At 37.5% G+C, this 23888-nt stretch overlaps 2 protein-coding genes and 2 long non-coding RNA genes across 6 annotated transcripts; 2 read left to right on the top strand and 2 right to left on the bottom strand.

Annotated features, from left to right (window-relative positions):
* The first annotated feature begins 742 nt into the window (after nt 1–742).
* LOC112193430 lies at nt 743–2343 on the top strand. The gene is made up of 4 exons (XR_002933918.2): nt 743–1060; nt 1186–1268; nt 1514–1635; nt 1951–2343. It is a non-coding gene; the product is annotated as an uncharacterized LOC112193430 (long non-coding RNA).
* A 5392-nt stretch (nt 2344–7735) lies between these two features.
* Nucleotides 7736–8694, bottom strand: LOC121053127. The gene is made up of 2 exons (XM_040519625.1): nt 8079–8694; nt 7736–7776 (listed from the first exon to the last, which is right to left on the bottom strand). Exons 1-2 carry the CDS (start codon nt 8692–8694, stop codon nt 7736–7738), a joined length of 657 nt encoding a protein of 218 aa, XP_040375559.1.
* A 1654-nt stretch (nt 8695–10348) lies between these two features.
* Nucleotides 10349–14168, bottom strand: LOC112202838. Of its 3 annotated transcripts, none has more exons than XM_040514983.1 (5): nt 14048–14168; nt 12053–13206; nt 11466–11975; nt 10717–11362; nt 10349–10622 (listed from the first exon to the last, which is right to left on the bottom strand). In XM_040514983.1, the coding sequence occupies exons 4-5, from the start codon at nt 11039–11041 to the stop codon at nt 10429–10431; spliced, it is 519 nt and encodes a 172-aa protein (XP_040370917.1). In that variant the 5' UTR covers nt 11042–11362; nt 11466–11975; nt 12053–13206; nt 14048–14168; the 3' UTR covers nt 10349–10428. The 3 variants fall into 2 exon arrangements, 2 of the variants coding, with proteins under 2 accessions (XP_040370917.1, XP_040370916.1); XM_040514982.1 differs by lacking the exon at nt 10349–10622 and having other exon boundaries at nt 11263–11303; nt 11466–13206.
* Nucleotides 14169–15694: 1526 nt separating this feature from the next.
* On the top strand, nt 15695–18797 carry LOC112171266. Its single transcript, XR_002925126.2, has 8 exons — nt 15695–15934; nt 16168–16265; nt 16369–16488; nt 17098–17183; nt 17296–17356; nt 17837–18028; nt 18146–18211; nt 18533–18797. It is a non-coding gene; the product is annotated as an uncharacterized LOC112171266 (long non-coding RNA).
* Nucleotides 18798–23888: the final 5091 nt, after the last annotated feature.

Genomic DNA, 23888 nt, shown 5'->3' on the forward strand with positions numbered 1-23888 from the left:
ACAGAACAAAAATCTGCTATTGTGTGTTAACACGAACTCTATCATACAACGGTATAATTCTGTTTCTATTGTGTGAATGTAAGTAAATTGAAAACTCTTTTTTTTGGAAGGTATTGCACAACTGATTTAAGACGATTCTGTTGTGTAATGGGAGACCCAAAATGGAGGGAAATGAGAACATAGTTTCCTGCCAGAACAAGCTCCCTAAAATGAAATTTGAACTATCCACACAACAGTTTTTTGTTATCTGTTATGTAACGAAGTATTGTATGAACTTAGAGAAATCCTACTAGGTACACCTAATGCAAGATACACAAATTTGTACAACAGATTGTCATAGTTATGTTGTCTGAGCACGAAAGCAAGTTGCACAGCGCGGCAAAGTTTCAATTTTATGAAACTTATGTACAGGCACAAGCGGAAAATTTTCCCTCCTAGCCTGCTTTGTCATCATACACTCACACAATGGTCCACTACTTATCTGTTGTTGGAAAAACTCGAAACAAATTGTAGTCTCCCATCAAAACCTTTACTCCCACCAAACTCGACAACCACTCTTACTCCTTCCAAAACAGCCCCATTTACTCCCTCCAACCAATAACCCATAAGCTCAAAATCAAACCTTAGAAATCAAACCCTAACCCCTCTCTCGCTGTGCCCCTTCTCTCTCTCATTTCACTCCATGCTCTCTGCGATTCTCCAAGTCACAAAACCTAACCCATCTTTTCTTTGATCTCCGATTTTTAAATTTCAAGATGAGTGGGATTCTCCACATCCAAGGCGGCACCCATATTGGAGCCAAGTTCTGGGAGGTGCTCTGTGTCTAGCACGGCATCAGCAGCTTCGGTAGGTATGAAGGCTACGTGCTTTAACTTGAGAGGATCAATGTCTACTATAATGAGGCCAGTCGCACTAGCTAGGTTCATGCCCATGAATAGCGTCAGATCTAGATCGTACAGCCGGATCTTCAAGCCGGAAAACTTTGTCTTCGACTTATACGCGCCGAGCACAACTAGGCTAAAGGTCGCTACACCGAAGGGGCTGAGTTGATCGACCAAAGGTTTCTCTCCTAAACCCTATAGTTGGTTTAAAGTCTTTTTATCTATCCAATTCATCACTTGAAATGAAATTGATGCTCAATTCTAATCTTTATATCTGCCTGGGTTTATGCTAAACATCTTGAAGTGAAGAGATTTAGGATATGCTATCTAGCATAGAGGTGGAGGCTTTGGGTTTGGATGACCGAAAGGAATGACTGCAATTCTAAGGTAATTTCATGCTCCGGGTCTCTCTCTAGCTTAAGGTTCATTAATTGTGATTTTTGTTAGAAGTGTAAGTTTGGATTTGGAGGTATTGGTTTTCATTAATTGTGCTTTTGTTTTGCTTCTATATCTCTCCAGTTCTAACCAGCAACCATATATAATTGAATATTGTGCTACTTAGCTTTCTTATATATGTTTCTTTTTCCAATTTGTTTGGCATATAGATGACTTTGAATTTTCGAGGTTTGCAGATTTTTGAGCTGCAATATCCGTTGCAAACAAATTGCAGCAGTGACAACAGGTGAGAAGAGGATTTGTTCGCATAGTCATGGAGAATGGCTATCCCCTGGTTTCAGTTTTGTGCTTTGGTCAGGTATCACCTTCTTATTATCTAGTTTTTCATGGTATACCTAGAGAGTTATTGGTTTCAATTCTTGCTGCAGTTGTATTATAGTTGTTTTGCATTTCTGCCTTTTGCTTTACTGGTCTAACGTGTATGGATGTCAATAGTTACATAACTATTAAGAGCAGTTTGTTGTAATTTCTGCTTGGCCACTTGTGTTCATTAAAGGGGTGGCATAATGTTTATTAGTTCTTTAGTGGTTGAGTTATACTTTCCTTGTCTATCTAGCATTTCAACTCTCAATGAGATGATGTTCTCTTTTTAATCATATGATCTATGTTGCAGTGGGGGGAGTTATTCCTGAAGTTTGCTAGAGCTATCAGATTCACCCCTCTTTCGGGGAATGTTTGGGTATGTATTTACTTGTTTGATATTGTATTATTTACTTTTAGTGTCTTTTTTTTTTTTTTGCCTACTTTATCAAGGGGAAACTCGAAACCATTTTGGAGTGTTAGCCAATCTATAGTCACAAAATTTCCAACAATCATCAATTTCTAATAGTTTATGTATACTCATAGGTCTAATGCTCATCCTATATTTTATCCTGCCATTTACTTCTTAGTCCTGACTAGTGGCGTTGGATAATCCCTTTTGTTTGTGATACGAAACCAAGTAAATTGTTTATATGTTTCTGCCATCTGTAATTTGATGATTAAATTCATAACTTTTGTCTGGTAATGTGGGTTTCCGGGTTATTTATACATAAATTGTTTATATATACTCTCTTCTTATTTAGTTATTTTGTCAAAAGGTCTGGTTCTATTTTTTGTTGCTGAAAGTTCCAGTTTTCTGTCAATACTTTTGACAATCATTGTCAATTTGTGTCCATTTGATTCCACCTTCCTCAACTTTGTTTATTTGACTGGACAAGAAAGGCATCTGGCTATCTCCAACATGATCCCAATTTCACATGACCTTTTTGTATCTTCTTAGGTCCAAATTGACTATTCCAAATTGCTTTCTTTCTTGTTTTCCTTGCTATTTTGCTTTGCTGATATGTGTGGTTTCTTTTTGTTTAGGCTTGCTTCTTTTCCAGCTCCTCGCTTTAAAATATGTGATTTTGGGTACTCAATGGTATTATTCTCTGTTTTTTATTTGTTACTTATCCTTTTCTTTTGGATAATGTCTTTGTTACTATTACCTAATGTATACTTTGTATCCACACTTTTAATAGAAAGAAAAGGAGCTTAGAGCTAGTCAAGATGACCTTCTAATAGACCACTTGTTTCTATATCAATTGCCTTGATGGATTACCGTAGCTAAGCCAATCCCCTGGACCAATGTCTTTCCTGTTAGAAACTTAAGGCCTACCCGATACCTGTCTCATCATTTCTTTTATAACTCTGTGTACTTTGATGGGATCTATCCTGTTAAGCTAATCGTTTTTCTTTCCACAAGACATACGGATCAGATCTGCTATAGCAGGAGGAGCAAATCATTTCTTTTATAACTCTGTACACATTGTTACTTATTCTTTTCTTTTATATTCTCCTCATACGCAGGAGGAGCAAAAGCAATTCATGTACCAACAAAAGATGAATGCTTGGCTGGAAGCTTTGGGATCAGAGCACTCAATGGCTGTTATTGGTATAGTTTAAGACACCTTAAATAGTGTTAAAAGAGAGATCAGGTTGTGCATCCCTTTCAGAATTTCAGTTGCATAGAGTTGGTTCTTCTAAAAGTTTAATTTGTCACCATAGTAATCATTTGATCATTTGATGTTCAGAAAGTTCAGTGTTAGTTTACTCTAGCATTTGTTTTGGATTATGTTTGATTTTTCCACTTTTTTTGTCCCATAATTCATTTATTTGTGCTGCATGAAACCAAAAAGTGTGTCAAGCTTATGATTCCCGGGGAATTGAATACATATATAAGTAAATTTTTCAAAATTGTTGAATCTGATCATAAAGACTTTGAATATGTGAGTGGTCACCTTTGATGGCTAGTACAAGTTTAAACTGCAACTAAAAAGGTGTTCGACTATTAAAGAAAAAGCAAGTACCTTGATTACACTTAATAAAACTCTTTATCTTGCATATCATCTTTCTTGAAATCGTTCAGTTTTATTTTCACATGTGTAAAGTTGAAGTTTTTTAAGAGTTTCAACTAATGCAGTTTCTATTGTGTTTTTGTGTTAAAATGTTGGACTGCAGATGCATGGTCATATGGGGTAACTTTATATGTGATGTTGATGGGATCATATCCTTTTGAGGATCCAAATGAACCAAAGGATTTTAGGAAGACTATACAAGAATGTCATTTCACCTTATCACTAGCTAATGATTCTTAATGTAAATTGCATGGGTCAAGCTGTCAAGATATATCATCTACATAGATTCTTAATTATGGGTCGGTCAATTATGGGATCATTTCTCTCAAATGCTGCATCAATGATATATATATGCATCACCATATATAACATTCATGAAAGGCCAGATTGTATATTGAAGTTGAGAGGAAACTATACTGAAGCTATGTTTTAGTTCATTTAGAATTCTGGAGTCTAGTGCTTTTTGTTGCGGATAGTTGATTAGGTTGTCAGCAATTTACCCCAAAGGCAGTTTCTTGACACCTATTGTGTCTTTCTTTCTTTGTTTTGTTTTGTCTATTGAGCATAGAAAATCTGATCAGTTTGTCAACGTCAGATTTAAGGAGATATAAGACGTCATAGATTTGTATAAACTGCTTGTTAAGAGGATCTCATTTCTGTAGCCTTTACTTTTATGTCATCATACAATATACATACTAGTAAAATGCAAACTAAGAGAAGAGGTAGAAATCTGTCAAGAACAAATTAGTTATTGCTATTCTAGTACCTAGTACCTCTCTGTCTTATTTGAGATAATTGTTCTATCCTTACTTTTGTTATACTTACTAATTATTATCTCCATCTTTGCTATGCGAAGAGGGGAATGGAGGAGATGGTGAGTACTTAAAGTACTTGGCTTATACAATCATAAGTCTGACTTATCTATGTTTGTCTTCTTGCAGTAATGGAGATAGGGCTTCAAATACAAATGCAGTAGAATCTACTGGAAAAGAAAAGGAGATATTTGATCTACAAAAAGCACTTTTGGCTGCTCTTTTCAATGCTTCTGAGAGACCCAAGGAGCCGGAGCTAGAAAGACCTCAGGAGCCGGAGCTACCAAAAAAGAGAATAGTAAAGATCAAGCAAGGGTCATTGGGAGATCAAGCATGGTCTACAAAGCTATACTTTCTTTCATCATGCAAAACTTAGGAAACTTAAAAAGCTTCTTAGTCTATGATATGTATGAATGCTAGCTTTAGCAATGTTCCTTAAATTCAATATTTGATGAATTGATGTATCACAATGCTTTTGGTACAAATATTGATCATTTGATGGTTTGCATTCAATTTGTCATCCAATTGATCACTATTATATCCATTCAGAATTTGGGTATTCACACAACGCATTCATAGATATCACACAATGGATTTTAATAAGTAATATCGTCTAGTTTTAATCTCATACAACAGAAAAGACTAGAACTCAGTTGTCGTAGTCTAAATCACACAACAGCTATACTACAAAACCATTGTATAAAAGTCTCAACCCACAACGGCAAAAAACCAAATTCTGTTGTGTGAACTATTGCGCACAAGTGCTGCGCATAGGTGCGTCCGGCATCTGTCAAGTTATTGGACAACGGTTTTAAGAAATATACGTCGACTGATTTTGTATCATACAACGGTGAATTCACCGTCGTCTGATTTTTTATCAGACAACATCGAGATAGACGACGGTGAGTCTTCAAATCAGACGACGTTTTTTCACCGTCGTGTGATGCAGTTTTTGGTGTAGTGATTAAAGCAACACATGCTTGATTTTCTTTTCACTAACACCTTCACATATTCAAAATATATCATAGATAGATATTTGATCAATTTCACTAACACCTTCACATATTCAAAATATATCATAGATAGATATTTGATCAAAATAACATAAGTACACTTCTCTTTTTAGTGAATTTTCGGATTAACTGGTAACAAATCACAAATCCACGTGTTAGGGTCTGACGTATTATACCCAAAACACGGGAAAACCAGGTTGACTGGTATCAAATCATAAATCCACGTACTAGGGACCGACGTACTATTCTCAAAGTACGGGTAAGCCGCAGCATACCAAGGACACAACCAAGGCATGTATACTCAAAGTAAGCACCCTTCCTAAGAGTATAATAGTGCACTATCTGAAGGGACTAGAGCCCACAGCTTAACGTCATCATAACATCAAAACACATTTACCAGTAATTCACTTAAGCACGGGGTTGTTGTAATCACCCGGCTTCACAATTGTACTTTTCAGACATAATCAAATTCACAACATACAATCTTTATGAATTATAGATCGTATAAATGTATATGTACACCCATATAAAGAGACGTATTATTTCAAGACAAATCTTTACTTCTTAAAATAATTTCCACATATTCACAATTGGCCATATAAAATAGCTTTCACATCACATGATCAATATTTCATTATTCAACAATTAAATGGGAGATTAATAGCTTGACTAATATCCAAATCCATTCTCAATCATTTCATCATGCCAATCACACGTCAACCAAAATATATATTCCACGTAAATATATATATACGTAATCATCCGCTCAGGAATGACTACTAATACCAACTATAGTTCAAGCATAAAAACCGTGAAATTCATTTGTATAATAAAATCATTTTACTTACCTATGGACCGTAGTTGATCAAGTCCATATGATTTAAAACAAATATTTATTCCATAAATATTTTCACACAATTACGACAAAAATAAAGTAATTAAATTTATTCAGTTCGTAATATGAAACACGTGAGGTTTACTCACCTCTAATCCAGCTGCATCTTCTAAAAAGTCAAATATAACGATATTCCAAACGCTCGTCAACTCAAACCGTCAAGTACCTAATCAAGTACGGTCTTCGCTTAGTAAACGAAACACGAAATAAACTTAAACGACGATCCAATGGTCAGATTCTAAAATAAAGATGATCCAACGGTCGGATCGAAATTATATGATGATCCAACGGTCGGATCCTCACGGATCGCCCTTAGGATCATCCTCCAAAATTATCACGAAGATCCAACGGTCAGATCTTCCTGAATAGTCCTTATAAACATCTCCACAAAATTTTATGAAAATCCGACGGTCGGATTCTCACGAATCGCCTTCTGAATCACTATTTCACAATTATACGAAGATCCAACGGTCGGATCTTCGTCCGTGACCTCACAAAGTCATCGGGACAGTCATACGATCAACATATTAAAATTTGAAGTAAAACCGATGGTCTGATCTTCACAGATCGCAAACCGAAGATAAAACGTAAAAACGTTAAAACGTAAATCCACTATTTATCAACTTTTTCTAAAATGACCTTGTAATATATCAAAACGCTCGTATGGATGCGTAGATCATCGCCTAGATAATGAAAACTCAAAAAAAGGTCCGACGCGCCGCCACAAGAGTGGTCAGACGGCGGTCAATGCGGCGGTCAACCACCTCCGATGCAAAAGTCGTCAACTACAAACTTCTTCAAAATAACAGGGTGATCAACTTTCATACCTGGAGCTAAGTCTGGTTTGGCCTAGATCGTCCTAGATCAAGCTTTGAAGTTTGATTAATCTGGTGCGTCTGATCAGATTCCAGATTGAATCAGGGACGTCAAAATCTTCAACTCGTGATCTTTCACTCCACACTCAAAATCGTCGAGCAAGGAGGATATGAGGATGATCAGTGGGAGGAAGAGATCACGAAAATGGGAAGGATCGGCCGAGGGGACGCCGGAAAACTAGAAATCCGGCCGGGTCACCGATCGGAGTCTGGGTGGATTCGATCTCCGGCTGGAGGCAGCGGCGGGGCGAAACGATGGCACAGGGCGGCTGGACGGAGTACGGCGAGTCCGTTGAGGGCCGGGTCGTGGCCGGAGGAGCAGCGACGGCACCGCTGGGGCCGGGTCGGGTCGACAGGTCTGCAGGCATGGGGAGGGTTTCGAGCGAGAGAGAGAGAGAACCGGGGGGGGGACTATTTAGCAAAAATTAGAATTTTTCGTCCTTATGAAAAAAATCAGAAAATTTCCCTATTTATAGAAAATTCCCAATTTTCAAATATTCATAACTTATTCTTACGAACTCCGAATATTGCGTTCCACATATGCACGCGATCGTATCGACGATCTCTACAACTTTCATGAAGGAAATTTTTCCAAATTCGGTACATATAAAAAGTCACTTTTTGAGATCCCCTAAATAACGTTCGATTTCGAAAATAAAATCGTTCGAACTACTTCCACAACTTCTCCAAGCTTCGTACTCGCTCCTAATACCGCGAAATCAATTCTAAAAATCCACGGAATTTAATTTGGATTTTTCGGGGTATTACAATGTGCATGCATGCGTTGCTCATGCACTAAGAAGCTGCTTTGAAGCTCATCAATAGTCATGGTTGTGAGATCGTTGGACTCCTCTATCAAGCACACCACATAATCATACTTGCGAGTCATGGACCGCAAGATCTTTTCCACAATCACCAAATCTCCCATTCTCTCCCCATGTCCCTTCATTTTGTTTGCCACTGTAAGTGTACAAGCAAAATACTCGTTCACTTTCTCACCCTCTCTCATGCCAAGAACTTCAAACTCCCTTCTGAGTGTTTGTAACTGAGCTCTCTTAACCTTCGTTGAGCCTTGAAATTTCTGTCTCATCGAGTCCCAAATTCCTTTTGCAGTCTCCTTGTTCAAGATGGTTTCCACGATGGTTCTGTCGATGGCCTGGAACAAGTAATTTTTGACCTTCAAGTCTTTTAATTTTGCATCTTCTCTTAACTTCCGTTGAGCTTCTATCTCCTCTCCTCCTTCTGCTGCAGCTGCTGGAATACCAATCTCCACCATGTGCCAATACTCCTTCGAACGAAGGAAGTTCTCCATGAGCATGGCCCAATGGTCATAATGACCATCGAACCGAGGTATTGCTGGCTGCACAAAGTTGGTTTCTGCCATGCTAGCTCTTCTCTCCTTTCTCTAAATCACTCACCTTGCCTTACAAGAAATTGCGGTTTCTTACATTTCTCAGTCAGGCCCCTCTATAGGGCTCTGATACCAGATTTGTTGGATATGAAAACTCAAGGTCTATAACCACAAACTGGAGAATAACTTGACATATTCATTATTGGAAGAGATGGCATATATAGCCTTTACAACGATGAAAGCAAAACAGCAGCCCACGCACCGCACAACTCTGATGCGTGGTACACGATTACAAGGAAAAGTCAGAAACCCTAACTAACCCCTAACAACTAGGGTTTATTTAACAACATTAAAGATAAACCTATCTTATCACTTTAGTTCAAACTAAGACAACATTAATGCAAACCCTAACATCTTGCACGGATTCTTTCACAAAATCTTGCGTTTGCAATCGAAAAGTCTCAAACTGGTCAACTATGTTTTTAGAATGGTCTCGCAAATCTCTCTGAATAGTTTTAATCGCACGACCAACGTCGGCGAGGTTGGTGAAGGTGATTTCCTCCCCTGAATCGTCGTCACTTGCCATAGAGCGGGCGAATCCTGCTCTGATACCAAATGATACCGGAAGCGTAATCACAATAGAACAAGGCTTCGTCAAGCGTTGAATGCCTTATGAGATAGGCTAGAATCCACTAGCAATCACAACTAAGCTATAAGAGAGAGTTTCTGCTCTAATAGTTTTGGTTTTCTTACTGATGACTTGAATCAAAATTACAATCTAAGAGGTGCCTTATATAGACATTGAAATAAACCTATTCTCTATATACTAAATGTCCTATACTGTTCCTAAACACTGTTCATACCAGCAATGGAATGGCGGTTTTGCCCCTCGAGGTTATGTAGATAGAAAAGGGTCGGTGTTGTTTGTTTGTTCGGGGAGAAAAATGCACCAACAGTCCCTCAACTCTTGTGCACCGGCCAGTTTGATACCCAGACTCACAAAACTATCAATGTGATACCTAAAGTCTTATATTGCTATCAACGACGTACTTCCGTTAAATTTTCGTAACAGTTCCGTTAAATAACTGACGTGGCAAATACTTAGAGAAAACAGAAAGGGCAAACATGTCTTTTTATCCAAATGGCAAACCTAATTGGTTTTTTTTTTTAATTTGACAGAAATATTAATAAAAAAAGAAAAAAGAAATAAATAGCTTGAGCCTTGAAGGCGTCGTCAAGGCCCTCCACCGCATTTCCTCGCTTGCTTTCCGTCTGGCGATGCTCCGATCTGGTGCGCTCCGAACCGCCCTGCTCGGTGGTTCTCGGCCCTCTGGTCTGCCCAAGCGCTCCTCCTCCTCCTCCTCCATCGGTCACCATCGTGCTTACGAGACGGCTTTAGGCATTGTTTCATGCACTGGGCTAGCCGTATTTGCACATTCGCAACAAGGAGTTCCCATGGGGTGCTGATCAATGTTTTAAAACGCTGAAGGCGTACCCGAGGCGTTTTCGGGAGAGCCTTGCAGCCTTGAGGCATAAGGCGCATAAGGCGTAAGCCTTTCGTATAAATCACATATATTCACGTAATTTCTACTCTTATACATACCACATTAAGAGTAACCAAAAGAACATTACTAATTGTCATTCACTCACAATAAATTAAGTGCTAGAAGCATATGATTCAACAAAATTACCAACATAAAATGAAATCAAGGATTTAAAGTTCAAACTTCAAACACCAAAGATCAAGAACAAATGTTGAAATCTACTTCATGCTTGGAAATCATCATCCTCATCAACTAGAAGATCACCATCCAAACTATCACCACCATCACTATCAACACCATCACTATCATCATCTTGGTACTCAAAGAGAGGATTAGTATCTTCATATGGATTAGTTCTAATATCATCATCCGCAATGTCTTCAAGACGCATTGATTTCCTTGGAAGCTTTCTTCTACCTATACAATAATGAGATGGACAATTAAAGATGAAGATAAGAAATTATTTGCTAGACATTTCTTACACAATTACAAGAACATAGACATTTCTTACTTGAACTTGGTGCTTGACTAGATTTCCTTTTGTATAAAACAATAGGCTCGTCAAGAGAAAGAGTAGGCTCACGGGTAGGAGTAGGCTCACGGGGAGGAGGAGTAGGCTCACGAGGAGGAGAAGCCTCACGAGGAGTAGGCTCTCTATCTATTAGGGTACTTTGGTATGTACCAATTGGCACATTCCTTACCGCCTCATCATTCAATGTTAGATCTTCTATTCTATCCTCAAGCCAATTAGGATCAGTAGGAAGAACCGGATCCTCTATCTCCGTTATCCATTCATCATCGGATTCAATTTCTTCCACAACAATAGGATCGATCATTGTGGCATTTCTTTTCTTAGTCCTATCTCTTAGAGCAACATTGTATTTCACATAGACCAAAGCATGCAACCTCTTATGCTCAAGCCTATTCCTCTTTTTGGTATGAATCTACAATCAACAATCAACATACAAAATGCAACAATTCAATAGGCTAGCAACTATTAGCATTAACAATTCAACTTAGAAGTGATAAAAAACTTACCATTTCAAAAGTGCTCCAATTCCTTTCACACCCCGATGCACTACAAGTAAGGGAAAGGACCCGAATAGCAAAAGTCATCAACTCCGGTGTCTGTGTCCCATATTTTTCCCACCAAAACACTAAGAACATAAAATTAATGTATATTAATAAATCAAAATCATATTGGCATTTAGTAAAGTTGCATTTAAAGAATTATAAGTTAAGCAACTAATAGTAACTAACCGGGTGATCGCTTCTTCCTAGTAGACAAGGCCATTTCACTTCCAAACTTACCGAGCTTTCGCTCATATAAGTCTAATTGTATCTCCGCTTTAATACGATCCTCACCAACTAGCATCCTATCCATGCACTCTTCCAAACCCTGCTTCACATGCTCGGTATTTGAAAAGTTTTCTTCATACCGAAATTGAGGGTTCAAGTAATAACCCGCTGCATGCAATGGTTGATGAAGTTGTGGACTCCATCTATTATCTATTCTCCTCCAAATTGGACCATACTTTGGTTCCACATTTCCAAGATTCTTAGCTATCTTTTCTTTTGCAGCATCCATCAACTCATAGATAAATCCCATAGCAGGTCTCACTTCCGAATCAACCTCTCTCAAAACACAAACAAGTGGTAGAACACTTTTTATGCAATAAGCAACATGATTCCAAAAATTTCCATCATGAAGTATCCACTTCCTCACATCATTTGCATCTTTATGTTTTGTGCATCCACATTCATTCCAATCTTTAGATGAAAACATACTAATGAGAGCTTCCTTTTGCTTATATAAACTTTGAAGAGAGAGAAAAGATGTGGCAAACCTTGTAACCGCCGGACGAATAATCTCCTTGTTCTCGGTGAATTTTCTCATAATGGAAAGAACTTGTGTATGCCCATAAATAAACTTCACAATTTGCTTAGCTCTTTGAATGGTAGTTTCAAAGACTTTCAACTTGCTTATATCCTCCAACATCAAGTCAATGCAATGAGCCGCACATGGAGTTCACCACAATTTGCTTCTATGCTTCATAAGTTCCTTTCCCGCCCACTTATAATTAGAAGCATTGTCGGTAACTATTTGGACCACATTCTCCTCCCCTACCTCCTCCACAACACTATCCAAATAATTGAGCATCAACTCCCCATTTTTAATTGTATCCGATGCATCAACTGATTTCAAAAACCATGTACCTCTAGGGCTATTTACTAAAAAATTTAGTATAACCCTACTTTTTCCATCCGTCCAACCATCCGACATAATTGTGCATCCATAATGGCTCCAATCTTTTTTGTGCTCTAACATCATTTTTTGAACATCTACAACTTCTTCCTTCAAAATCCAAGTCCTTAGCTCATGACTAGTTGGAGGTTGAAAACCGGGGCCGTACTTGGAAACTTGCTCCAATGCCGCAAAATAATAAGGATTATTTGCCACATTGAATGCTATGGCACTAGTATAGAACAACCGCCCAATCGCCCTACACACATTACGTCTTTCTTCTTTCTTGAATGAAGAATTCAATGTAGCTTGCCGAGCTTTTGAGGACACAAACTTGTCCATCGGTCCTCTTGACTTCGGTTGACTCGTAGAACCACCACCAAGTGGAGTTTGAGCACTACCACTCTCACTTGCAGCCACATTTTCCACTGCTTGAACAGGTGCATCTTCCTCTTCTAGTGGCTCCAATCCCCCTATCTCCCTACGCACCGTAATCCTTGCTTGTTTCTCTTCTTCATTTCTTTTAAGTGCTAAAGTGCACCAATCCTTCACATTTGGTGGGACTTTTCGACAAGCTTTGATTCCTTTATGGGTGCCAACTAAATGCTGCTTGAATCTGAAAATGCCACCGGTATTTTTTTGATCACAAAACGCACACAAAAAGTACTTCAACTCCCCCGGAATTGGTTTAGTCCATTTCCAAGCATGATCTTTCTTTGTTGTCCCACTAGTAGTAGTACTAGAACTCATTGTTACCTGCATTATAACATAGCATCCTATCAATTACATATAGTATACGATTGCTATTGCACAAAATCATGCAATCTGCCAAAAATCACAACATCACTAACCGAGCAGCATATCAATTATCAGTTAACAGTTTAACACTCAATTATTGTGAAATATGGTACTGGACTCTACTGGTATTATATAATTGGTATCATACACAAGAGACAATCAATATCTTCCTGCTGCTATCAATTAACAGTTTAACACTCAAATTCCCAATGTGCAGCTTACCAAAAGAAAAGAAAAAATCTCCTATTTTGATCTCTCTCCCCTGCAGCTCAAAATGAGTACTTGTTCATACACGAGACAATCACTCAATTAACACAATCATATAGCTAATCATATATCAATTAACACAAGAGATAATCATATAGCTACTCGGCCTCAATATAGTAAACCCAGTTCATCCCATCTCAATATCTTCCAGCTGCTACTTCAAAAGAGGACCGAGAACAGAGCACCCAAAAAGGATGCTGGAGAAGAATCCCTTCCTTAAGAGGATCCTTCAAACCCCATTTTCAAGCCACTCCCCGAGCCTTCACCCAATAAAAAAGATGAAGTCTTTACTCAAAACTCAAACTGAATCCAACAAAATCTAAATCAATTCCAATGGGATCACAAAATCTGCAAAATTGACAGTAACCCACAAACAAGAATATCTAAAAGATCAAAATCTGCAAAATTGAGTAATTGACAGTAACCCAGAAACTATTGCAACCAAATTAATGGGGTTGCTGAACATATATGATTGTCTAGACAAGAACAACTCAAACCCAAGTAAATATAGACGGGAAATCGAGAATCATACCTTCAGAAGTTCAAATGGCCTGTTCCGAATCGACTTCCAATCAAGCTCAAATTGACTGCTGCGTAGAGAGGGGCAGAGGGCTGAAATCGGGCTGAAATCGAACTCCTAACTCGAACTCCTAACTCGAATTCTGGGTTAGGGACTTAGGGATCGAATTTGCGAACAGAGAGCAGCAGAGGGCTGAAATCGGGGCTGAAAGCGAATTTGGGGTAGCAGTCGCGACCTAGACAGGTTTTAAACCCATTCTGTTTCAAAACGACGTCGCTTCACATTTTTTCTGCGCGTACGCATTTCGCGCCTTGGAGGAGGCCTTTCACGCCTTTCACGCCTTGGAGAACGCCTCACCAGCGTCGTCGCCTAGCCCCTGACGCACACTCATTTTCAGGCCAGAAAATCGCTTTTTGCGCCTCAGGCGCGCCTTGAGGCGCGCTTTTTAATTCATTGGTGCTGATGGCCTATTTGAAGCCAATCACGAAGACCACCATTAAGCTGGATTGTGGCAGATTTCAGTGAGATACCATTTGGAATAATTCTCATTCTTTTTCATGTCAAAACAGAGTTAGGCTGGCTCTCTTGGAAATTTGTTGGATATCAATGCCTGCACTTATTTTGCATTATGAACAAGTACCCGAGCAAGGACTCCGCCACAAAGTCGAGAGTGAAGCTAGATCTTGTTTGATTTAGAATGAATATATGGGTTTAGGAATTAAACTCGATTGAGTTTATGGGTGAATAGATGGATGGGCAATTGAATGTGAAGTCGTTCAAGGTTGCAATCGAATTCGGGAGGTGGACTTAGATTTGGACCTTTTTGCTTTGGATGTGGATTTGGTGGGATTTGCAAGGCAGATTTGGTGGTGACATAATAGGAATATTTCATCTGAGAGACTGTTCTCATTAACAAGTGGTGCTTTGAAGGTGAGCGGAAATATAGCAGCTATGTGAGAATTTAACAATGGGCTTGCAGAAGATCTGGAGGAGGATAAGCGAGAATAGAGTGTAATTAATCTTGCCCCGTAGAAAAGAGAATATCATAATGAAGCTTCAATTTCATATCCCCTTCGTGCAGAATACCAAAATAACCCAGCAATTGTTCATGTCCTTGAATCCAATCCAGACAAAAAGGAAAAAAAAAGAATCGAAGCAATAACCCAAATCATCTATCATCATCAGCTCTGCCTTTCTCTCTCCACAGTCCACACCATCATCTGTCATCTTCTTTACAGCTATAACCCAAATGATTTTACATGGTTTAATTCATCAAGGGAGAAGCAGATTTGATGAGACATGAAACAAATTTGGGATCTACTCTCTTAAGTCTTCGTCAATCGGAGCTCTACCAGCTATACCGCGAATCTCGCGGATGGATTGAGATCAGTCATATCACCCGGTCTGAATTTTCTTTCTGGAAAGAATGAGATCACAGTAACAGAGGAAGAAGAAGAGGAGAGAGAAAATTATAAAACAAAAAAAAATCATTTAATTAAATAATTAAATTGTTGGTAGATGTTGAGGGTTATTTTGGTCATTTTCTATCTATGTTTTTTCCGTCAGCACTTTAACGAAACCGTTACGGAAATTTAATGAAAGTATGTCGTTGATAGCAATATAAGACTTTAGGTATCATATTGATAATTTTGTGAATTTGAGTATCAAACTGACCGGTGCACAAGAGAAGAGTTGAGGCACGATACATTTTTCTCTTGTTCGGGAGACTTCCATCGAGTGTAGTCAAGCTCTGACATACAGCTGTCGCCATCAAGCTGTACCGCTTCCGTCAGGCTCTGAGAGACAGAGGTTGGGTTGAAAACGAGTACGAAATTTCACCATCTAAGGGTACCGGAGAATCTCACTGTTTTTGCTTCCTTCATTGGTCAATCCGACCAGGTAATGGTTTCCGTTCTTGATTTGGGTTCAAAATGTTGATTGGGTTTAGGGATTTGCTTTGTATCCTGCAAGTATAGGAACTTTTGATGGGGAAAAAAATTGTCTTTTTTTTTATTTTTTGGTGGTTTTCGTTGTATGAACTGGTATATTGTTCTCAGTGGTTTTTTTACTTTTTATTGGTGGTTTAGGATGGGAGATGTTGATAATCATTTTAGTATTATTTTCCTTTACAGGTATAAGAAAGTTGGGTACTTGGATACTGATGTTGGGCAACCTGAGTTTAGTCCTCCTGGGTTTCTATCCCTCCCTGTGCTACATGAAGTCACTCCAGGTAATTGTTTGGTTTCTGCAATTTTTTTTTTTGGCGTGGTTCTTCATAGAACATTAAGCTTTTTGTTGTTTATGCTTCAATCTGATAGTATTTATTAATTCAGGAGTTTTGGTTGGAGTATAAACTTTTTGGTGGTCAACTGGTCATAGAGTGCTGATCAACATGGTTAACCTTTCACAAAGGATGATATGTGCCATTGTTTTGGTTGCCTGTTTCTGACGAGGTTTGATAATTACTTTCAGCATTTATATAAACAATTTGCTCAGTTAGTAATCGTATCATAAAGCTGTGTTACTTTGTGCTGATGCTTTCTCTAAGATCAAGTTGATTAAAGGGTTGGGATGCCATATATGATACAACAGGAAATTTTGGTTTTTCTATATGATTCTGATTATGATTCAGTAAAGCTTCAATCTTTTTACTGAATTTTGGTGTTTGGGTATGGTCAGTTTGCTAATTTCTATCACTCTATCACTGTACTTTTGTTTATTTGAACTGGGTGAATGCATTCAAGGAGAAAAATGTCAACTCTTTGTCTCTATTTAGTCACAATAGTCAAATTTAGAGCTAAATGCAGTTTTACTTGCTGAGACTTTCGGACATTGATTCTTAGTTTTGTTGAACTCAAAGTTGTGGGTATGTAAAGTGTAGGTATATGCTTTCTGCTCTGTGTGTAATGTGTTCTGTAAGTACAATTAGGAATTATATGGAAGTATCTGTAGGCAGTACTTTTCCAACCATTGGGTGAAATTACTTGATAATGATGGTGAGGTAAAATGTGTGTTTATGGGTTCAAGGAAGTGATGCCCTTTTCGTTTTATATTTGTGGCAGGTGCCCTATTGCTTCATTTGATTTGGATCGTCAAGTATCGCATAAGTTATTGTTTCCTTGGAATTTAAGCCACAGCCTTATTAAAGGTATGCATACTTGCCCATTTTTGCAGTTTAATGAGTGTTAGAGTTTAGTCATTACCCTTTTCTGTGAGCTACAATGGAAAAGTTTTAAGCTTTTTCTTATTTTTGTTTCCAGGAAGCAGAATTCATAAGACATATCGTCTCAAAGCTGGCTTTTGGGAATCGATTAAATCTGGGTAATTGTTGATATCCACTTTTACTCATGATATGAATACTACAACATGACATATCTGCTTATACTTTTCACACTGAATGTGGAAGTATTTTAATTCTGTGAGCTGTGCCACATTATTGTATTTTGTTTTATATACATTAGTGTGTTGAAACTGCTATTATTTATGAGTCACCAAGTATGAGCAGCAACTTTTTGTTCTTCTTAACACGTATAAAATGATGTGGCTGAAGCTCCCTTGAGTATGTGTTTAGTGAATGTAGTGTTTTTTGCTTGAGGGCAGTAGGAGATAGTTTTCATTCTTATTGAAGAACTGTGCATTCTATCATTTCGTATCGGCAGTGGAAATTAGCCGGACTGTTTTTGTAGTTATAATGTTTTATTGTATACTTGAGAAGAGTTGTGTTTGTAACGATAATGCTATGACTTGCATTTCATCTAGCAATGTTGGATTCCAAGTAATTACTGTATACCTTCAGTGCAGTTTTCAGTCAGCATGTCTTTGCACGATACAACCTTTGGCTTTATTTGCACTCATTTAACCTCAGGAGGGAAGGATTGGAGGGTGATGAGCTAAGAAGGAATTCTGATGTCATGGAGATCCTAAAGAAGACAAGTTTCCAAAGGTTATTGGCTCTAGCGCGTTGAAAAACCCAGAAACAACCCTGGAGCATGAGTAAGAGTCTTGCTCATCAACTATTGATTAAAGACTGATTACAACTTAAACTTGTTTAAATAGTATGGTCTAAATTTTACCTCTTAACTATCTGTTTCACTCTCTTATCGAGTACAGATCAGTTGAAGCTCTCAAAACCACTCTGGAAGGCTCCCTCCTAATACCAGAGACGAACGATGCAAGGTCTGATCCTTTCTATTTTCGTCAACTTTTTTTTTTTTTGGAAACCTGAACAACCAATAGAAAACTGAGAATTTTGGAATTTTACAGTGTTTAATTTACTGCTTTTGGTCTGTTTAGTGTGGAACTGAGGACAGTTGCTGATGACAAATTGTAGCCCTTTTTTTAAATTCCTTCATATGAAATCTTAGTAATGATGCACTTTACTGATTGTAAATTTAGTTTCCTACATAAGAAAACTTTGATGTAGTTTCATTGCACTGTGTTGCACAAGTTGAATCTATATTGGCACGTTGGTATTAATTGAATAGGTTGCCTTTGCAGGACAAGGTTGCACCTATGTAATGGTACCCATGATCACAAGATTATAGCATTTCCGGCTTATAAAGCTTTTGAGGCTGTCGCGGTTGCTTTACATTCCCCGCCTGTTGATAACATCCCTGTGTATATCAATTATCATCTTACAATGTCAATCGACTCATCAACAATGTCTTACAATGTCAATCAACTCATTAACAATGTCGCCTCAGTTTATTAAAACTATCCTTCAATTCATTTCAACACCGCTTACTTATTTTTGTTAACCAAACTATACTCAACTACAATGTTTTTAAAAAATGAACGAGAAATACAACTTTTTGCCCCGCAGCAACGCGCGGGTTATTTTCCTAGTTCATACTAGAACTAGGATCTAATTCCTTATACACGACAAGGAAAGCTTTACTTAAATCCTAATGAAAACTAGAAAATAAGAAAACAATCCAAATACTAAAAGGAAAACTACTTTAACTTTGTCTTCTTCCTGTTCCTAGCAAGCTGCTCTTCAAACTTATCTGCTAGCTGTTCGATATCACTATCTATATCAAATGGAATACATTGAACCTGCAGATAGAATGAAGAAAAGACTTGCACAATCAACCTGGCATGTGAAAGTCCTTATTGCCAGAAAGATCACTACAACATAATCCAGATTTACAGATGAAAGTAAGAGTCGAAAAAATTTTGTGAGGAAAAATGTATGAACAGGCAAAGGGGTGTCCTCGAGAAATTCTCACAGCAGTATCTTCATCATATACACGGACCATTAATTTTGTACTTGAACACTTTTCTAATTGCTTTCATAGCTTCAGTTTTACCAAATCTCAATGAGAGAGAAGTAATTTTGGTTGAGGGGGGATTCAGACCCAAAAATAAGAGAACGGAGACATGATTCATACTAACGAACAAAATTTGGTAAACATGTTTGTACTTAATAGGACTCTTGTTTGGAATTTGGTATGGCCTTATAGTAGTCGTTACATTTTGTCATAGTTCGTTCAATTTCAGAGACACCAGAAGTTTCTGTTTATGAAGGCAAAACAAAGTGAAACTCTTTCTAGCTTCGACTACTATTTCTGGGCTGCATCTATTCTTTCAGCATACAGTTTCCAGATCCTCAATGAGAGAATAGTGATATAAACTATCAAGCTACGAGTTCTCAATGCCAGGGCCAACTGTCAGGAAGTCACCATAAGTCCCAGTTTCCGAGCTGACATCTGAAAAAGAAGAAATCTCAAATTGAGAGACGCCAAAAGTCCTATACATGAGCTACGATTAGTAGACACAACATAATGGGCAAACAATAAGGGTGAAATGCATGTTGTGTCTGAATAGACATAGAATAACATGTATACAGAATTACTTCCAAGTCATTTTCTTGCTGTTCCAATGTGGTACTCCCCCTGTTGGGAACCCTTCTTAGTATTTGTTTTTGCATATTCGACAACTTAAAACATCACTGAAATGAAATTTCAATTATCTGGTTCTTAATTCTTAAGATTACCCAAGGTATAAGTAGTTTCATATTCTAACATTCAATTCATAGTAAAAGTCTCTTTTCCATATATGGCTCACAACAGCCACTAAAAAGAGAAGAGCTAGCTCCTCATATGCATTCTCAGACAAGAGGGCTGGGAGTAGAAACTATTCAAACATGTAGCACAAGTTGGTTTCTGTTTGGAATGAGGACACAACAACACAACACAGAGATTCTACATAAGCTAAGAAGGTCCCATGCTAAAACCATTGGAAGAAAAAAAAAAAAAAAAAAAAAAAGCAGACGAAAAATGAAGAGATAACAAGAATCACTGCATATTTCGATATTATTTGAAAAATGAATAAGAGATCAAAAGTCAGAAACAAAGAGATCCATTGGTTCATTCATCTAAAATATAGAGTTATACATACACTCAATTGTATCTTGCCATAATACCCTTGACCAAATCCAATATACGAAAATAGTCATAAACAAGAGAAGACTCTTTACCCTGGAGCCCATCCAGTTACATGATTGTGATCCTGATTCCTGACTACCCAGAAAGGAACCAATATATTTTTGGGATGCGTTGAAGATGAATTCACAGTGTTGACCCTAAATGAAATTGTTCTAGTTATACTTCTGGAGTTTGGTTTGGAGCTAAAGATATGCATATACCTAAAGCAAGTAAATAGCAGTTTACAGAATATCAACACAATAAGAATTAAAGCATAGAGATAAATCTGTACATGAGAATTCTCAAAAAAATAAAGTTATACCGCATCTTTCTATTGCCACTGATGCCTCCAATTCATTGTACCCCATTTTAACCAAGGACATAAGTTTTCTCTCCGCCTCAGATGTAGGATCGATGGTTACCTGCAAAAATAGTTGATTAATTTTCTGTGAAGTCCACATATGTAACATGGAAGTGAAGTGGCATTGCCATGACCCAATAATCCCATGTAAATTGATGTACTAGCCTATAGAATGATGAGGAAATTCCATCAATATTGCAAAACAATATAATATCATGTGGCGTGGCGTGGAGGATAGAGATTCTTATCAAAAAGGGCCAATGGAATCTACAGTATTCAAGACATTAACTACCTCATCATCAGAGCTATCGAGATCTGAAAAACCATCTAGAAAGCTCCCATCATAATCTGAAGAAAAGAGATCTGAGTCAATTTGTTGCTGTTCTTGAGGAGACCACTGTTCTGGAGGAGACTGCAGCTCTGGCAGAGAATGTTGCTCCGGAGGACTACTTTCAAGAGCCTGCAAAACAATAGCAAGAAAGCAGAAGAATGTAAAATCTTCTTTCTTTTTATTGCAAGTCATCAACAACTTATATTCTTCAAGTATGGGAAGACGAGACCTGGTGTACCTGGGACCAACTCATCTTGCAAAAACAACCATGAAATGACAGATGAATCTGAACAATTGGTTAACAATGTAACAAAATAGCAATTGATTATGCACTCACAAGACAATGTAATTTGAACACCATTTCTTAATTTAGAAATCTTAACCAGGAATTTTGACGCGTCTGATGTTCTTTTTTTTTTTCCTCTTATCCTCATCAATTTCATTTTGAATTTACAAGGATAGGTAGGAAAGATGGAAGATGGGCACAATGCTGGACACTAAAGCAAAAGCAAGAGTAGTGCTTCCATGTAGTGGAAATGTAAACATATGGATTATAAGATTTTTATAGAAGACAATATCAACATGTGCATGACAAACAATTAAAGCGAAACAATTAGTGATACAATATGAAAATTATGCTTATGCTTAAATGATGTAGAAATATACGACGCAGACAACCAGAGACACCTGTTAAAAAAAAAAAAAAAAGACTAGCTAAGCTAAGTACCAAAAGGCTGACTAAAACAATCATGCATGATTATTATTCCTGGATAGGCATTACTATGTAATACAGCTTTGACAATGAATGAATACAAAATACATGGTTATACTCCCCAGATTAATATCAACTGACCTACTCCAATATACCATAGGCAAACACAAAAATGTGAATACCTACATTCATGAACGCGCATTACATGCAAGTTAAGTTTGACAGAAGCTAAAACTATAATTATGTAACAACACATCAGACACAACCAAGCTCACTTTTTGAAGTTATCTTCTTCAAAAAAAGCATTGGCAAATGAAGTCCAGTTAATATTCACGTTATATAAGAGGAGGGTTTCAAGAATTGCATCTGCATCTTCAAGTCCTGGATATTCCATCAAACCAGTGTGTTAAATAGGAACAGGGTTAAACTGAAGTATTCCAAGTAGAAACTTGCACTGGAATGAAAGAGGATGATAGTGTGCTCAGGGAAACCAAATTAGTCAAACACAATTAGATGAACAGCAACACGGCACTGTACAAACAATGATGGGAAAAAGAAAGTAATCATTATGAATTCCATAGGGGGCTAAAGTTTGGTTAGGTACAATAGAATGCAATACTTCTAGTTCAACTTGGGATCCAACCTTCCCGTACCTTAATTCCACTGATGCAGTCTCAGGCTAAACTTTGAACCATATCATGAGATTATAGGATGCCAGTGTGAATTTTGAAATCTTTCAGCTAAAACCGAAAAGGTGGATAACTAAATTTTCTGCAAGCAAAAGCACTAAAACATACATCTTTGATATTTGAGATATTCAATCACTGCTTTTCAGGGAAATTAAAAGAAAAAAAAAAGCCAATAATCTACAGATAAGAAACTTCGTTAGGACACCTAATGAGCCATAGTCAAGTCCAATTCTGTTACTTGTACCTTGGAATGCTCAAATATCTATAAAAAACAGAAGAAACCTGAATATCATCCATATGCATTTTTACTAGTTAATTAGATGCAGAGTTTTCAAGAATATCCAGTGAAGAAACACTTTGCACAGTTGATAACGTACAAAGCAAGCCAGTGTTTCATCTGCCCCAATGAACTTATTTATCACGTAATAGATTCATATCATCAATCTCCAAAGAAATATGAATCTGTGCGTCAGATATAAGGTTTACCTCCCCAGAGCCTGGATTAGCTGAAGAAGATAAAGTGAAGTTTTCAATCTCAAGCTCATCATCAGTATCCCAGTCAACATCATCACCATCTACCCGAGATGTATTCCCATCCTTAACAGGATATGTAAACATAAATGAGAAATAAAGAAGTACATGAACTTGCAAATACTATAATTTTTACATACACAAAGCTCAAAAATTTAGTCCAATGAGGGTTCACTCAAGCATTATAACCAGAGTGAACCGGCAATACAATTAACAAATATAGCTAGGCAGACCTTATACCAAAGAGCCAAAGAAACGCTACCTCCAGTCCACATTCAGAAGAAAAGGCAATTTAAATTTAAAAGATACCAAAGGCAACAAGGGCCACAACAATGCCTACTATGAAATCTCCCTGCAATCACTGCCTACCCACCTTCACCCTAAAAGTCCTGGTTTTCATTACATTCAATCAACCTCAAAAATTGCCAACACTCTACAATTTCACAAAACGTTGTCATTAAGCATGTCATTGCCGCAACTCCACAAACTAATCATTTATTTTAGTTTCTTATTACTATTAGAATATCCTTTAATCACAACAATATAGTAAATTTCAAATTGAAGAGTGGGCACCTAAATATTAACCAGGGACTAAAAGAAATGAATGAATACAAGAACTTGAACAAAAAACATGTACCATTTCTCCATACGTATGTTCAGCCCAGTGCAAAAGTTTCCAAGCTGTCCAAGTTAAACACAAAATGAATAAGTACCATAATAAAGAAAAACTTTAACTGTTAAAAGCAAGAAATAATTTAATTCCTTGACTTGCATAAAATACTTTTGATACCAGGATTACAGAAT

This window comes from Rosa chinensis, chromosome 1 (assembly GCF_002994745.2).
Source record: "Rosa chinensis cultivar Old Blush chromosome 1, RchiOBHm-V2, whole genome shotgun sequence".
In the NCBI taxonomy this organism is placed as follows: Eukaryota; Viridiplantae; Streptophyta; class Magnoliopsida; order Rosales; family Rosaceae; genus Rosa; species Rosa chinensis.